This window comes from Aspergillus mulundensis (assembly GCF_003369625.1).
Source record: "Aspergillus mulundensis strain DSM 5745 chromosome Unknown scaffold_8, whole genome shotgun sequence".
In the NCBI taxonomy this organism is placed as follows: Eukaryota; Fungi; Ascomycota; class Eurotiomycetes; order Eurotiales; family Aspergillaceae; genus Aspergillus; species Aspergillus mulundensis.
This window is the reverse complement of record NW_020797896.1, coordinates 1331455-1348125: the sequence shown is the minus strand read 5'-3', so window position 1 is coordinate 1348125 and position 16671 is coordinate 1331455. Positions and strand designations below refer to the sequence as shown.

The following is a 16671-nucleotide window of genomic DNA, read 5'->3' as shown; positions in this document are numbered from 1 at the left end:
CTGCTGGAGCTGGTGAGTTCACAGCAGAAAACCCGGTCGTACGCAGCATCGTGACAACTGGCTGTGGAACCAACCAGGCAGCATCATCCAGATGGCCAGCCTGCATCCAATCGAATGTTCCAGGAGCTGATGCTTTGCAGGGCGCTTGACCTGACTCAGATCTTGGTCTTCATCTATCAAGTCGTAGGTAATCACGAGAGCCTTAAGAGACACGACTATAACTGGCCTGCGGTGTAGGATTCGAGCCCAGAATAACATCCGACGAAGCCACTCTAAGCCGCGTTGCTCGATAACATGATCGCATGGATTTTCAACAGTATATAGCTCAAGGAGTAGACGCGCAACCAGGCTGAGCAGGACAGGGCAGGCAGGGCATCCAAGAATAACATCAGACACACTGCCACCATATCATTATTGTCTCCGTCTCCGTCCCCAGCGATCGGAATTCAAGCCTTGACGCGGCGGAGTTGAGCTGGAGCTGGAGCTGGAGCCGGAAAGAACCGGGATTCATTGCAGCCTGTACTTTACCCGCACCCCACGTACTTTGCATCATGCCAGAATCCTAGCTCCACTACAAATTCCCCAGCCAATCGCGATACTTCTATTTTGCATCTCTAAGGATCACGTGGTCTTCCCCGCGGTGAGAACTACTCCGGAGTAGGCAAACTCTAGGCATCTCCAGGGCTACCTAACTTCGAAGTACAAAAAGCAGACCTATGCAAGCAGCTGCAACAGAGCCTGGAGGCTCGCAAGCTGCAAGGTACGAGTAAGTGTTAGGATCAAAGGGGAGTTCATCCTGCATACATTCGGGGACGCCTCTTCCGGGTAGACGCCCAGTCGACTGCACACTGCTCTATGGCCATGCTTGGACCGGCGGCATTATCTGGTTGAATTGCAGGATCCGTTCTTATCAATCCTGCAAATGCTGCAGACAGGCGAGAATGCGTTTCGAGTTGCGGAAAGAAGAAGCTCCCGACTGTAGGGAGCATTTATAGCAACAAGCTCTTGGTAGTGGAAGTGCATACAGCTCTGAGCTTCTTCAAGTCATGGACTAATCTATGGACCTGGCCAGGTCTAGTCCGCTCAGAGGACACTCACAGAGTCATAGCGGGCATCTGGTCCCCGACGCAGTAAAGAGAGTCGAGACTATACGTGTAAGAGATGTCCCAGCACCGCATCTACTCCGTAGTCCAATACCAAACGATCAATAGGCACCGCTAACCACCAAACATGCTGCAGACACTACTCAGCCCGTATACTCAGTCCGTACGTAACTATCGTCCGCTTCGAATCCCCTCGCTCTAACAGCCGTTGCTTGGTGCTATCAGGTCTACCTTTTCCTCAGCGAAGGCTCCGAGAGGGAGTGGCCGCTGTACTCCGTACGTACCTGCCTAGATGATATAGAATGTTTGGATTTGTGCCGCTTGATGAGGCGGTTTTTGCGCCTGGGGAGGAGGTTTTGATAGACGGATGTTGGGGCATAGAAAGGTGCTGGATCTGGGGATGTTGACGGAGGCTTGGATGCTGACATTGGTGGGCACCCAGTGTCTTCTACTGTGTACCTGGGACGCTCTATAAGTGGCAGGGCAGTGTATGCTACATAGGGCTGGTTTGGAAGCATAAAATCACGTGTGGCACGTGAAAGCTATGGACTTTCGACAGAGGACAAGATCAACACCTCGAGCGTCAACAAGGCCGGCCTTCATGCCGGTTCAACTTCGGAGCACATCTGCCAGCGCAGAGCAGCGTCAACTGCGAATCTTCCCGAGCCCGTTCACCGGAGACGTGGACTCGGAGACAGACTACTAGAAACGGCCTAGACTCCTACCGCATAAGGAAGGTGATAACCCGGTCAGTGGGCGTTCATAATCTGGATGACGTTTAATGACTCAGTATGATCTTATGCATACTTGCATAAATATAGGCTAGGCTATTTTAGCCCGGCTTGTCGTGCTTGCAGCTTGATAGAGTCTGGCATGGTCTTCTTTTCGGATCTTCAAGTGCGCCATGCATTACATATGAAAACCATACCGTATACCGAAAGTAAGGTATAAGCTTATTTGGTAGGCCTAGGAAGATTCTCCCACGCGAACAAGGATGTGGTTATGGATATTTAAGCCTGTGCTTGACAATTATATTTTTCAAAACATCAACCTCAATTTTACAGAGTACTCTGATTGAGCCATCCGCCACTGCACAGTTAATTCGTGTTGATTTCTCAAAGCAACTACTTCAACCAGGGTATATCCCACACAGAACCACAAAGAAAGCTCCTTAACTTCAACGATTGTTGATATATTATTGTCTCTACCTCGAAAACCTCCCCGCCCCCGTCGCTAACCCGCCACTGCCAGCAGCAGTCGGCGTCGCATCCTGCACAACACAAAGCAGATATTTCCGATCGGGCACAACCACAACCTCATGCTTCTTCGTCCTAAGCCTCATCAGTTTAACTTCATCATCATCCAGCCCCTCCGAGCCCTCGCCTTCCCCCTCGCCCGTCCCAGTCCCTCCCCCAGTCCCATTGACTAGCCCCGTCTCACCGACTCCATTTGCCGAAGACGTCTTCCCGTCCAGCGGATTCGCAAGCGCCAAACTGAGATTCGACGCGCTAGACACAAAGGCAAAGATATGTGCTGCGAGGGACTCGGCTTGGGTTGGTTGGTAGGGTTTCGATTGCGCTTGTGTCTGGGTTTGCGTTGAGGTGCTGGTTGCAGATTGGAGTTGAGATTCTGTTTCGGTGGAGGGCGTTTCGGTGTCGGTGGTTGTGGTTGTGTCCGTAGATGTAGCGGCGTCTGTAGCTGGTCCGGCGTCTTCTGATGCACCGGGGGCAGGAACGGGGGCGGACGCTTCGCTCGTAACAGATGGTCGCTTAGGAGGTGCGAGGAGGCCCGTTGTTTGGATTATTGAGCCGTCTTTGCGGGAAAGGATGAGGGTTGATTGCACGCCCGGGCGGGATGTGAGGTGGGAGAGGAGGGCGGAGACGTGTTGGGGGATTTGAGGGGACTGCGTTGAGATAGATGTCAGCTTTTCCTGTTCCCATATATCAATGTCAAAAAGAGTCTTTCCGCACTGTAGTTGAGCTGGCCATCCTGGGCTGCTGAGTTGTTGCGGGAACGGTGTTTGAGGTCGGAGGTGAGGCTGTTTGTTTGGAGAGGTGTGAATAGAAACTCTGCGGGCGCTTCAAGGCCTGTTTATAGCGCTTATTGTATAGATTCGGGTATTAGATGTTGTAAAGCTAGGGACGGAAAGTTGGGGTTGTTCGATTGAGGGGGAATCAAGCTGTTTGCCCAATTCTGTTGTTGTCAACAAGCTCGATTATCGGCCGCCGCAACACATGGGTGACTAAGCATATTCATGCTCTTAGGGCAAACAACGCAATCTTCTTCTCCTACAGCTCTGGTGATTGGTGTGATCTGAATAAAAGAGCAATCAACTGAACAGGGCTTAAGAGCCAATGCTGTTGTATTAAACGTGCCCGGTTTCCAACGGTTCAGATGGAATAGATTCTATGTACAAAACAGCTGGACTGTCTGCGAGGACAATATATCGCCAAGAAAGCAGGAGAAGACAATATTAAGAGCGTCATAGAACGAGTGTCCAGGACATAAGAGATAATTGTATGTGGCAGTGGTCATGACTCGAGCCTAATCGGCGGCCTGGGGTGCATAAAAAATAGAGTGAACGATAGATAACATCACGGAATGGCAGGGGGGCAAACGTCACTAGAATAGATCAGCCCCTAGTAAGAATGCTCGACCGATCCGATAGCCAGTCAAGGTCAAACTCGTCAATCATCTGCTCGATCTCCCTGGCTTCGACATCATCGCTGCCATAGTTGTCCTTCTTGAACGAGTCGGGGCTTGCGATCCAGCTTTCTGGTTGGTATGGCGCCTTTCCATTACGCGGATGTCTTTCCTGCCCAGCTGAGGACGCCTCAGATGAGACAGTGTTGGCTCCCGAGGAGAAGGATGTACCAGTGAGTGGAGGCGTCACGTTTGAAGCTGCGGTTGCCACCAGAAGGCTGGACAAGTCCTGTTTAACACCCACATCCAAAGCGGCAAGGAGAGCAGCTTGAAGGATTTTATTTTGGCGCTCAAGATGCTCAACACGTCCCTCGAGCGAAGAATTGGGCTTGGGATCTGGTGTGTGGTAGTTGTGTCGTTCATAAGTCTGGTGATCCTTCGTAGAGGGATGCGTCTGCGGCTTCTTTGCGAGACCACGCCGACTGTAGTTGTGTAGCGTGGTTGGGCTCATGCTGTTCGTAGTCTGCTGTTTCTCCATCGACCGGCCCCTTTCCGTGGCGGGTTTATCAACGATGATAGGAGTCGGTTTTCGTCGGCGTCGTCCGGTGCTTTTGCGCGGCGGGTTCCAGTAAAAGTCCCCGGCCGGGCCTTCGTCATCTGAAGATGGTAAGGGGGTTTCCTCTTGATCGAGTATACTTTGCTTCACGGGTTCCCTCGCAGATTTTGCTTCGAGATTCAGTGCGCTACTTCGTCGAGATACGTGGTGTTTCCGGTTGGAAGTCGAGCTTCGCTGGTTTTCATGACTCTCGAGTGCCGCAGCCATAGTAGTCGCTAGAGGCGTGCAGTACCGCCGGTTCTGGATGACTTGTCGCGATGGGTTCGACGGTTGAGGAGCTTTGAGAGGAGGCGAGGAAGGACCAGGGAGGACCATTTTTTGACATTGCTCTTGGGCCTTGAATTGAGAATCTTCATTTCTTCGTGTTTGAGCTGACCCTGCCTCCTTTTGGGACTCATCGATTTGACCCTTATTCAAGTTCTTCAGATGTCGACTTTTGGCGAGATCTCTCATTATCAACGAGCGGACCTTGGCTTCGCGAGTTCGCCCAGCTTTACCCTGCGAGCCACGCCGGGGAGATGCTGGCGGTTTTGTCTCGCGTGTTGATGCGTCCACGGTTCCAACAATTCTCGGGAACGGAGAATCACGACCTCGCGAAGCACTGTTGTTGATATCCGGGCTGCTTGGGGATGAAATACTGATACCCGGCGGTAGGCTTCCTGGAAGCTCCGCGATATGGTGGCTCAAGTCGAGCTTACTTTTCTGTTTGCTCAAAGCCGATTGCTCACTACTGCCGTGAAGTCGAGAATTTGGTTCAGGCACTGTGGGTAAAGGCTTGGCTGGCGCAGGCATAGGAAAGGCATCCATAATACCTGGAGGCAAGGACGAAGGACGACGAGCCTGCTTCGCTTCTGCATCCGCCGGGTCGAGCCTTTCCCTAGCAATTGCCGAGGGCTGTTCCGACGCAGTTGGACAAGGCCGCTTTGTACCGTGTGCATCGGAAGCATGTTCATGAATCTTGGGTAGACTCTTGGACGAATTCCGAAGCTCGCGGTTGTTCGACTCAAAAACAGAAGGCAATAATGGAGTGTTCTGAGACGTGGAGACAGGCGGCAAAGGCGGTTTCGGCGTCGAGGATCGACTGGTCGGGATACGAAGGTCTCGCCTGCTCGAAGTGCGAGGGGTTGCAGCGTCAGGAAAGAGTTTGAGAATTGGTGTCGTTGGTGCTGACGAACTCCTAGAGCTAGGTGGTGGAGCTAGCTTAGGAGCTACTGGGCCGCTGCGCTTTGGTTTCAATCCCAGAGGTTGCGTCTCGTACTGCTCGGTGTTAATATCCTTTAACCGACGGGGGCTGTGAGTTTGTAAGTATACTTACGTTCGGCCTCTCGCTCGACATCGACGGCTGGGCTGAATCGTTGCACCGTGGGGCAATAAACAACTCATCGCTAGTCTTACGACTGATATCTTCCACGTCCGGCCCGGAGGCCACGGCGAGGGATCTAGGCAGCGCATTGGGATGTGGCATACGCTCGATGGTCGATGCAGCTGCTGCGTACTGAGGCTGGTACGGGGGAGGCTCGCAATCTTCACTCTGGGAGAAATTCACCGCTGCCTCAACAAACGATGCGAGATCACGGAGATCCAGCGACGACACATGACTACTTCCCTTCGAGCCCGGCTCGTCCCTCCTATGGAACGGGTGATCCAGCCAGGGCCGGCCAATGCCCTCAACATCCCGTTTCGAGGTTGACTTGTAACTGAGATCCGTGGTAGACTTGGAGCTCGACGCCGAGGAACCAACACTCTGCTTGTTGCCCCATTTATTGTACTGCGACCTCCGGAAATTATTCTGTTGCTGAAGTGCTGCAAGTTGACGAGAAGCCTCCTCCGCCTTCGCCTTTGAATCCGCTCCCTTCTTGTTGCGGAGCGCCAATCTGAGGCGCCTCTGTCCTGCTTTGATCATGTCCTTTGGGCCGTTCGTCTGCGCAGGCGGGGATACGTGGGTTTGGAGAAAGTGAACAATCTCTGTGACATTTTCGTCGTCTGGTTGTACCCTGTCCAAAGGATGTATATCATCTGCCATTGACAAGTACTGCTGATATTTTGGGGAAAGTGCTGATAGAGTGTACGTGCGTTTGGATGATTGCGAACTGGGCCGGTATGTCGGGATTGTCGGACTCGGTGCCTCAAAGACCGACCCGGTCTCGTTGCGCCTCTGCATGGATGAGGGTTTGCGGCCGGGCCTAAGCCACCGGCAAGGGAGAACCTGAATGGTGTCAAAACGAACTGGAGACTCAGCGTTTGAGAGTACGCGCGACGGCTGTTGTTTGTTCGAGTCAAAGAATGAAATACTGTGCACGTTATTCTTCTCCCGAATGCCTTGAAAGAGGTTGGTCGTTTGTCAAAATGTCAATCGAATGGTCAATGTCATAAGCAACCGTAGGAGGGACAACGAGTTTCGAGCGTGGGCAAACCGAGGAAGGTCTGACAGATGCTTATTGAGGCCGATAACTACGATACCTAGTGAAACGTGATTGCGGGCTGAACTCTGGAAATTAGCGTCGTGAAGACAAAAGAAAATGCCTCGGTGACAAAGAGTATGGTAGGTTGGCCAAGGCTTAAGAATAGTATACTCGAGAATCAGCGCTGTCATAATCTTATGTATTCGGAGATATCTTTCGTCAAATGAGCGCTTGATGCAAGAATGCACAGATGATGCAGCACCAATTGGGACCCATAGCTCGTTCTCGGTAATTGCAAGATAAAGTTGGACGAAAGCAAGAACTATTCCTGCGTGCTAGGATTTGAAGCCATCGGGGGCCGGGCAAGCAGAGGGGATGCATTGGCGATGAACCATGCAGTATCTACTGCGCAGCGATGGAGCTATTGGTCGCCTAGAAGGGAAGTTAGCTTCGCTCGAAGTGGACACGAAGGAAAAAGCAAATAGAGCTAGCGAGACGTTTAAGGGGCGATCCTGAATTCCGATCATTTTCCTGACTCTGGCGACGAACTTCCACCGGAGTTTCTTCTGAAGCAGATCCCGTCTCGAGAGCTGATAGATCGTTGCTTCGGAAGTTGGCCCCGAGAAATATCGAGCTAAAAGGTGTGGACTTGGCCGTCCTCTTCAAAGTTCGAACTCAAAGGCCCTCGTCAAAGCTTTCCCTGGCATATGCTGCGGCCTAACTCATTAATCGGGTGACGCACGCCCCCGAACAAAGAGAAGAGCTGAAGACCCGAGGCCTCCCCACAGATGCAATTCGCTAACCGCACGATTCGAGCTGCATGGGACGACCGGTTTTGTGCGACATTGGCTTTCGAATTGTTCCTGAGCCGGCCTGACAAGGCAGGGTTAACCCTGGACTCGATGCAAGGGATGTCTGTCATTGTTCTCGAGGACAGACCACAATGGAATAACGCTTTTTTTTTGGCACTCGCTCTCAGCCGTTTTCTACACGCGAGTTCAATAGCAGCCAATAATTCCGGTGGCTGCCGCAAAACACAATCGAGCCTTCAAGACAATATAACGGCTCGAACAGATGAGGGATCGATCGGCTGGAGACGATGATCAGAGTAAAAAGTGGAGAGGATTTGACAGATGTCGCTCACTGATCAGCCGGTTAGGAGGCACGACTCGCTCGAGCCTAGAGCAGCTGGATGGGCCAGCCAGGGCCGATTTGCCAGGCCTCGAGGGGAACCTGGGCAAACACGGGACTGACGCCAATGGGATGGTGGCAGTCTGGCAGACCTCATCATTGTGTTGGTGACAGATGCACAAACAGGGGGAGCAAACCGGGGTGGATCTGTGAACCACATCGAGGGGAGGAATAATAATAATAATAAGGCAATGCAGAGCGGTCAAATTCAATCAATCAATCAGACGGCGGAGGTGATTGACGCCGCGATGGAGGGGAAGCTGAAGAGACAGAGATGCGGCTTTGACAGATCACATTGCACTTGCTGACTGATCCACTCGATCGTTGTCAAAGAAACTCAATATTGGGCAACTAAGTATAGGTGGCACCAGCCGATTTCACCTTATTAAACTAACAACTTCAAGAAGATCATTGAAGGCCCTTGACTCCATCTCTGAAGACAGAGAACCGCTTTGATAGTCGACCATCAACGATAACAACTGTTCCCCCAAGAACTTACTCCCTAGAAGGGCAAATGCTATTGTTGAGTCGGTCGCCGAACTTCTGTTCTGGTTGGCTGAAGCCGCAGGAAGAATTCGAAGCAATCAGACGGCGAGTAAGAGCCCATAGACGTGGGTTCCTCCGATGATTTGCAAAATTGAGAACACGGCGCCAATGGTCGTGCTGGAATAGGCAGGAGAAAAGAACAGGCCCCTTCCCTGCAGCGATCATCTGGGAAACATCGATCTATCCGTCATGCAACCTCATGTTCTCAGTTCCCTAGAGGTTTCATTGTCTGCCATTATTATTGGAGTGCAGTGACGTTGCTTTAGTATGGAGTAATGTCTCCCCCGCCAAGCTTGTGCGCACGAGTCGTGCTTGTTACGCATTCTGGCAGGGGAGATATGTTCTTGGAGAGCGGCGAGTGAGCCGGAGTTGCAATGCCTTCGCCTCGGCAAATACGAGGATGAATAGGCTGTGCGCGGCGAAGGATCACATAGTTCATCTAGTTCCTTGAGCTTCCTTTATGCTCCAACGGGTCAGAATATGAAAGCCGTTAGAACCTTTGGAGCACGGACTTGTCCGAATCAACTCAACGGCTGCTCGACGGCGCCAGAATTCAGCTAGTGTAATCGTCCCCCAGCGTGCTCTATGGCAATTTCCGAGCCATATTCCCTTGATCGTATCGTCTCTACGAAGAATCTCGAACCTCATCTTGTTTGAAAAGCAACGGGGTATATGCACATGAAGTTTGCCTCCCTGCCCTCCTTCAATATCTGCCATGCAATCCACTGCCAGTCTGCCGCAAGTCATGCAATGAATCAAGTAATAAAACGGCGATAACCCAAACGCCACATTATGCTTTTGATGCGTATGTTGATGGCATGTACAATGAACCATCTGCACTGAGTCTATACATCTCCACGACAGCTCCCTGCAAACATGCAAGGAACAATGCCTGGGCTTGTCCAGTAACGCTCTGAGACAAAAGGACCCCGGGGAAATGTTGAATGGTTGTGTAACGTGAAGAGTACGTATGCGGGAAGTAGTGAAAGTAAGGGCGCAAGGGGCAGCTCTGACGCTCGTTTCAGTTGCTGCATGAATGTATGTGTGTATGTAAGGGAGATTTATATGAAGCGGACGATATGCCCATCGATGATGCCTATCGACGCTCTATCGCTGCTCTATCGACGCTTCGGCCGTATGAATGGGTCGGCGTCTTTCTTCTTGCGCATGGGCGGTAGCGGCGGTCGCACTCCGTTCCCTGGTCGCTGTGGTGGTGGCCGAGGAGGAAGCTATGAGAAGCGGGCAGGTTAGCAACGTTCAGTTTGGAACTTCCGAGGCGAGGTGCTGAACATACATTCGTGGGACCTGGGCCTGTCTGCGGACCACCGATTGATTTGCTACTGCTTAACGGAGCGTACGCTGGCCCATCGCGCGAAGGCTTCATCAGATTCTGGATAGGGTTAGTAAAACCGAAACCAGACCATCCCGAAGTCAATGCATCATGCACTTACCTCTGTGCTTGGAGGTGGAATATTTGCTTCGACCCTCCGCCGCTGACTCTTCGGGCCATTTGGCGCATTTGGAGGTGCACCCTGGTTATTCTTGCCCGGCCGAGGGCCTTTCGATCCATCAGACAATGGCGAATCTGTACGTTTGCGCTTGCCAGAGCCGTCGGGGCCCTGAGGCTTCGGCTTGTTCGTGGAGACCGCGATAGTAGGCACTTTGGGATCGTGGCCACCCAATTGTTTCAGCCGCTGCTTTTCGACGCGCTGTGTTTGATTACGGGAATGGTGTAGTTCCTCCCTCGCTATCTTGGCCTTTTCATGCTTGGGCAGGACCTTGGTTGAGCGGCAAGTATGCGAACTGTGGCCGAATTGGCCACATTCTCTGCAACGTTCTGCCGTGCAGTTGAACTTAGTGTGGCCGGCCTCGCCGCATCTGAAGCAGGTAGTATTGCCGCGAGCCATTTCCTTCGACTCCTCGTTATCGCAATTCTGAGTCATATGAGCGAAGCTACCGCAAATTCCACAGTTGCGCGTCTCGTCCAAACCGTTGCCGCCACCTGATGGTCCATCCGGTTTATTAATCGGTGTGCCTGTTCCTGACGCAGCTGCAGAGACGGGTGATTCGGAAGGGAGGTTCTCAAGTGAGATTGAGGGTGGTCGAGAAATAGACGAAGCGGAAGGGGCTCTTGAAGGCCCTGGAGATTCGGCTTCCGCCATCTCCACATTCTTATAACCAGTAAATTGCGGCCTCTCAAGTATTCTCGGGATATCGCCATTAGTGTAGACGTTTCTCTGGCGGGCGTCTGTAATCAGGTTTCTCCAGAATTCTCCCTGAACTAACGATTGCGAATTACCAAGAACCCAAAGCGAGGATTTCGCGCGGGTCAGACCGACATTCATACGACGGATATCGGACAAGAAACCAATTCCTTTGTTTGAAGCCCGGACACAAGAGAAAATAATAACCTCAGCTTCCCTACCTTGAAAAGCATCCGTAGTGTTGAAGTCGATCATGTTGAAAATAGCATTCCCGTACTTGTTAGCAAATTGGTTCTTCAACTCCCTTAGCTGTCCTTTATACGGAGTGATAATACCAATCTTGCCGGTGAAGTCGTATTCCCGGAAATCCTTCAAAAGGCGCTCATAGAGTTGCATGGCAACTTTCAATTCTGCCAAGTTGACCAATGAGTGGCCCTTTGGTGCACTCTGATGGAGACCCTGCACGTCAAAGAATCGGTACGGGCTGAGGAGCTCACTTTGATGCCAAGGGCGAGTACGCAGCTTAGCCATATTCGGACCATCTTGTAACCTGCCTTCGTAGAACGCTGTACGCGGGAACATGCTGATCGCTGGATGCATACGGTACTGGGTATCCAGCAAATGGACATCGTTGGGATGATTCGCTTGCATGCGGACGAAGAGACTCTGTTCATACTGATACTTTGACGCGACCTTTGATAAAACTGTAGGTGGCAGCTGCTTCGGGTCTCCAACAAGAATGCATTTGGAGCATCCGTACTTCAAGGGAATGAGGGCGCTCAATTCGATGGACTGGGCTGCCTCGTCAATCACAACAGTCTCGAATTCGATGCTCAAGTTTTGGAACATCTCATGTCCGCTACCGCTGAGCGTGGCGCAAATGACATGGGCCCCGTCAATAATCTCCTGCTGGATCCGTCTTCGATTGAGGTCGGCATCGCGGGCCGCAGAGTGATTCTTGTCTCTGGCATTATCGATTTGGTGACTCAGTTGCGTCTTCTTCTTTTTGAGCAGATCGAACTCGCGCTGTAGCTCTTCAGGGGCGGCAAGGCCTTGCGCTCTGCACTGGTCCATTCTCGAGCGAGCTTCTTTAAACGCTGTGTCTGCAGCCTTGTGCTCCATGTAGATCTTCTGTAGATCTGTTTCGCCTGATTTTTCGCCGGAAGTCTGCTTCAGTCTAGCATTGACTAGTTCGTCGAGAGTAACGTCCAGGACGTTAGTGTTGATTGCCTCACTCCTTCCTAGACGAATAACTGACAGTTTCTCGTGACGACCGTGGATTGTCTTGACGCCCTCTTTAAATCGCATAACCAACTCATCAACGGCAGCGTTACTAGGCGCGCATACGAGGAGCTTCTTCGAGGTCGTTGTCCGTGCTGCGGGCCTTGCGTTGTTTGCCGCTATGGGGCGAGCTATCGCAATCCCTTGGTCTTTAAGGGCGTTTGTTAAAAGGGCACCCACCAGAGCCACAATGGTCTTTGTCTTTCCGGAACCTGGAGGTCCCTGGATCAAGGTAAACGCATCATTGTCCATAGCAGACTTTATAGCTTTTGCCTGAGCAGGGTTGACGTTGTAGTTATCCGCAATAGGGTTGAGACTCGCATCCGAGTAGTTGAGAATAGGCGAGGGCTTGGCTCTGACAATCTCTTCGCAAAGGTCGTAGTATTGAAGAGCCATAAGAGCACCGAATTCACGCTCAAGCGGCGTTAAGGACGTAATCTTTGCTCCAAAAATTGTTGCACCAGGGCTCAGTGTGTTGATGAAAGGATGACCAGGATTGACCCTGTAAGAAACCTCAACCATCCCCTTCTTCCGGGTGATATTAGCAACCCTGGCTAAACAGTGAGGTGCGGACGGATTATTTGTAGGGTTATTCGCTTTGGAGAGCAAGACCAGATCCGCTTCAAAGACACCGGTGTCTTTGGCGTCCATCCCAGGCATATTCGTGCTGACTTCCACGAAAGAGTCTACAGACAGACGGGTTGCGACCTTGATCTCAAAAGACCTGAAGCCCCCTTCTTCTTTCGAGGCTTGAAAGCCTTGCCAAGCTTCAAGGATTAAAAGAGGCTCAAAAGTCCTCTGATACTCAATGGGGTCTCGGAAGGCGTTAGACACAAGAGTATAATCCGTGCGTCCCGAGTTGGTAGGTAGATCGCCGCTCGCAAAGAAATCCCAAGCCAGAAGAGTACGGTGCAAAGATGAAAGGTCCGGAGCTAGTCGAGCACGCATATCCTTCGCAGAGCGCACTTGCTTGATCTTCTTGACGGGGCCTTGTATCTTCAATGACTTCTTCTTGCTCTCTTCGTAGGCCTTCACGGCGTCTGGTTTTGAGCTTGTTCTAGGTCCAAAGAGTTCCCTATCAAGTTCGTCTTCGCTTTCAGACTCGGACTCGGAGCCAGAAGATACCATCATACTATCAGCAGGAGCGGAGTGGTCCTTGCCTCGGACCCCAAGCCCACTAATGGCAGAACCTTGCATGGCCGTCTGCTCCGCGACGCCAGTTGGAGCGCTCTTCTTCAGACGTGCCAATTCGGCAAGGTCACGCTTCTTTTTGGCTTCTCTTTCTTTCTCTCGTTTCTCGCGGAAGGATTGAATAGCCAAGTTCGATTTCAACGGAGCCGGAGAGGCAACCGGCTTGGGCGTAACAGAAAGTGGCTTTGCAATAGGCTTTTCTGCCCTTCGTTTAGCTTCGGCTGCCCCAAATCTTTCTTTGCTTAGCTCAACAGACCGGGACAGTTGAAGCAGAACACTGTCTGAGATATCGCTTTCGTCGAATTCATCGGTCGCTTTTGAAGGACTTGGCGAAGCTGAAGTGTCGGCTGGTTGAGTGAACGCCGTAATCATACTTTGCTTCTTGAGGCTAGCAGTAGACGCAGTGACCACGGGTTTCTTGTAGTATGCCTCCAGAGCTCTCACAAGCTCGGCCTTTTCCCGAGGAGTAATGATCGTCTTGACGGTACTTTTGACCGCGACACCCTCAATGAAGTCTAGAGCGTCTTGTTTCAACGTAGTGACATCCAGTTCGCCCAGGCGGCGGAGAATCTTAGACACAAGCCCAACCAATGTCGTTGCAAGATACTCGTCCTTGAGCCGAAGCCACTTGGCCATCCCACTCATTGTCGCCGTCGGAGGCTTAAGGAAGTTTTCACGAGCGGCAGCCTCTTGGGAAGGATTCGCGTCAATAACGGCGCTCAAAAACACGCCATATTGACTAAACAAAAGATCGGCGAATTGGATACTGTCGCGGCAAAATTCCAGCATCACCGCTTTGTCGTTACCTCGTCGATGCCACTCCTCCGTTTCGTCAAAGATGGTTGTCAAAGCCTGCCAGAGGTACTCCCAGAGCTTTTGAAGAGATAGCGTCTCCCGACGATCAACAAGCTTGCGAGCTCTGAGGATACCAGTCTGGGTATCACAGAGTATGTCCACAATGTCTGTACCAGTATGTATCATTCTTGGAGCCGAGGCGAACGTCTTCATGTTGGATATTCTTCGGAAGGACCAGCTTAGCCCGTACATTGTCGTGGTAAAAAAAGACTGTAGTAGGTGGGAGATTGCATCTCTGCGAGCAGACTGACCGCTGACATTTTTGATCAGGTCCACAGCGGCTTGATAGGTATTATGATCAGCTGCGAAGAGAGTAGATACAAGAGCACTACCAGTGTCTTGGCTCTTGAAAAGCTCGTCAAGGTGTTCTGGTTTGAAATCCGCCAGCCTTTCGATAATTTGGCACGAGATATGAGTAAGATGCCCATATATGGTGTTAAAATGTGTCTTCTCCGGCTTCGTCCCTTCTTTCAAGGAAAATTTCTCTAGGCCAACCAGCGGTAAGATGCCAAGCAGCGCAGATGTCGATAGAGCTAAATCATCTTCATGAAGGTGTATAATGACAGCATCCCAGATGTGGGAAGAATATGTGCTCACACCATGCTGAAGAGCACCATGCTTGAGGATAACTTCGTAATCACTCTTGAGAGACTGACACTCCAACGCTAATGTGTTGCGAATGACATCCATGCAAAGTGACTTGATTGCACGCTGTCGCCCCTGCTCGACAGCAAATTGCGGAGGCTTGAGAATTGTATTGATGTATTCGCTCACAACCCCTAAGGTCTCGGATAGAACAACGCGTGCTACCGATTCTCTTGATGATTCATGATCGGTAAAACTGCGAAGCGTATGGAGCAGACTGAGCAGACCGACATCGAAGCAGTGATACCTCGCTAAGTTCGGAAAACGCTGATCCTGCAGCCGATCAATGAGTTGGTAGACAAGAGATCTGCATGCTGTAGGCTGATGAGGCCCTTTCAGAGATGACATGAACGGGTTGACCCATGATAGCATATCCTTCATAGCTGATTTCTCGTAGGCCTCACCCTCCGTAGCTTGCATGAGGAACGCCTCTAATTGGGGGTTATAGAAAACAACTTCAACGATGGCCTGTGGCGATATTGTTTGCATTGCGTCCCAGAAATCTCCCGGTGCCTTTTCTAGGAAGATTTGGACGGTGTTAAGGGTGAAACGCAAGCTAGGGGATTGGATGGCAAGGTGTTCGACGGAGAGACGACAAGGATCAATTTCGAGAGCGCGTAGACTGTGTGTGATTTGCTCCTTATCCAACCTTTTGGTAATAAGCTGCATGCCACGCCAGAGCCGCTGGACCGCGGCTATCTGCCCTTGTTGAGACGCCACCCTTAACGCATCAAGGAGTCCTTCCTTAATTGCCCAGTCAAATTCCGTCGCAGTCGGAGGTCGCTGGTACCGCATCCAAGAATGAATGGCCCAGAAGCTGCGGCCTTGATTGGTACTGAAGAGAAAACGAGTGACTGCTGGGATGTAGTCGGAGACCTTGAGAGTGCGTTTGGTCTGAATTAACCTGAAAGGCTCATCAAAATGTTCTGTCAGCAAGCTGTCATTGCGCAGCATAGCATCGCAACTCAATGTCTCGAATATGGATAATAACGACGCCCTGTCAAGCACGTGTAGCCCAATCTGATCTGGTGGCAATGGTCGTAATGTAGCAGTAGCTGTCGACAAGTTTCTCTTTATCCGTTTGATGTCACATTCATCGAGCATGCGAGAAAACTTTTCGATGTCTTCATCGTCATACTGTTCCTTCAGTTGTTCCATGAGCCATATCTTTCCGATATAGTATTGTTTGATGCAGAGGTCACACCTTTCCAGCGCGTCATCGATCTTTTGCCAAATCCATTTTTGTAACTCCTCAACTTCCTCGTTATACGCCAGAATCCGCATGCAAGAGAGGAACTCTTCTCTGCGTTCTTTGGCTTCGGCCACCAATTCCGCGACGCTTCTTCCTGACTCGTGCTTCTCGTTCAGGTCATCGTATCGCGCGTGGTCGTCGTCATGTTGCCGCGGACATAAGATGTGGATTTCGCTCGGGAGAGCCTGAAGCTTCCTGATCGTAGAGAGTTGTTTAGTATAAAGTCAGAAAATGAGAGGCAAGCAAAGGGCATCTGCTCGGTCCTTACGCGATAGTTTTCATGAACTCCATGGCTATCTGCAAACAAACCTGAATTGACGTCTTCCATAGGCAAGCAAAAGGTCGTGACACATTCCTCCGATAACAGAAGGGTTACAGAAGTGAGAGGATAATCAATTTATGGTGCAGATTGATGGACAGAGTTGCGTTTACTGAAGCAGCTTAGACCATAGTAGCTTGGCTCCTCGAAATCGTTGCGACGGGCGCGCTCCGTATATTGAGAGTACGCCGCCGCGTAGAGGAACCAATCTATAGTCGGCACTAAGTTATCTCTAGTGGATCGAGAGCTCCGGGGTGGTTTACCTCCCAGATGAGGCAAACGAGGTTCAGGTTCCGGAAGTTGACTGGGAAAAGAAATTAATTACTGGCGAAGGGCGGATTTACTGCCGGAATTGATGAAGGCGGTGAGACACGCCAAGATACCACTTTACGCGCCAACGCGCCTTTAGGTCCGCGCGGGGGA

The 16671-nt window shown here is 51.2% G+C and overlaps 3 protein-coding genes across 3 annotated transcripts; all 3 read right to left on the bottom strand.

Moving 5' to 3' along the window:
* Positions 1-2307: 2307 nt before the first annotated feature.
* DSM5745_07822 (uncharacterized protein) lies at positions 2308-3091 on the bottom strand (the record flags this gene model as incomplete). The annotated part of the gene is made up of 2 exons (XM_026749838.1): positions 2308-3006; positions 3074-3091. The coding sequence occupies 2 exons, from the start codon at positions 3089-3091 to the stop codon at positions 2308-2310; spliced, it is 717 nt and encodes a 238-aa protein (XP_026601870.1).
* Positions 3092-3735: 644 nt separating this feature from the next.
* DSM5745_07821 (uncharacterized protein) lies at positions 3736-6523 on the bottom strand (the record flags this gene model as incomplete). Its single annotated transcript, XM_026749837.1, has 2 exons — positions 3736-5619; positions 5678-6523. The coding sequence occupies 2 exons, from the start codon at positions 6521-6523 to the stop codon at positions 3736-3738; spliced, it is 2730 nt and encodes a 909-aa protein (XP_026601869.1).
* Positions 6524-9619: 3096 nt separating this feature from the next.
* Positions 9620-16282, bottom strand: DSM5745_07820 (putative tRNA-splicing endonuclease; the record flags this gene model as incomplete). The annotated part of the gene is made up of 4 exons (XM_026749836.1): positions 9620-9730; positions 9796-9891; positions 9953-16124; positions 16239-16282. 4 exons carry the CDS (start codon positions 16280-16282, stop codon positions 9620-9622), a joined length of 6423 nt encoding a protein of 2140 aa, XP_026601868.1.
* Between the last annotated feature and the right edge of the window lie 389 nt (positions 16283-16671).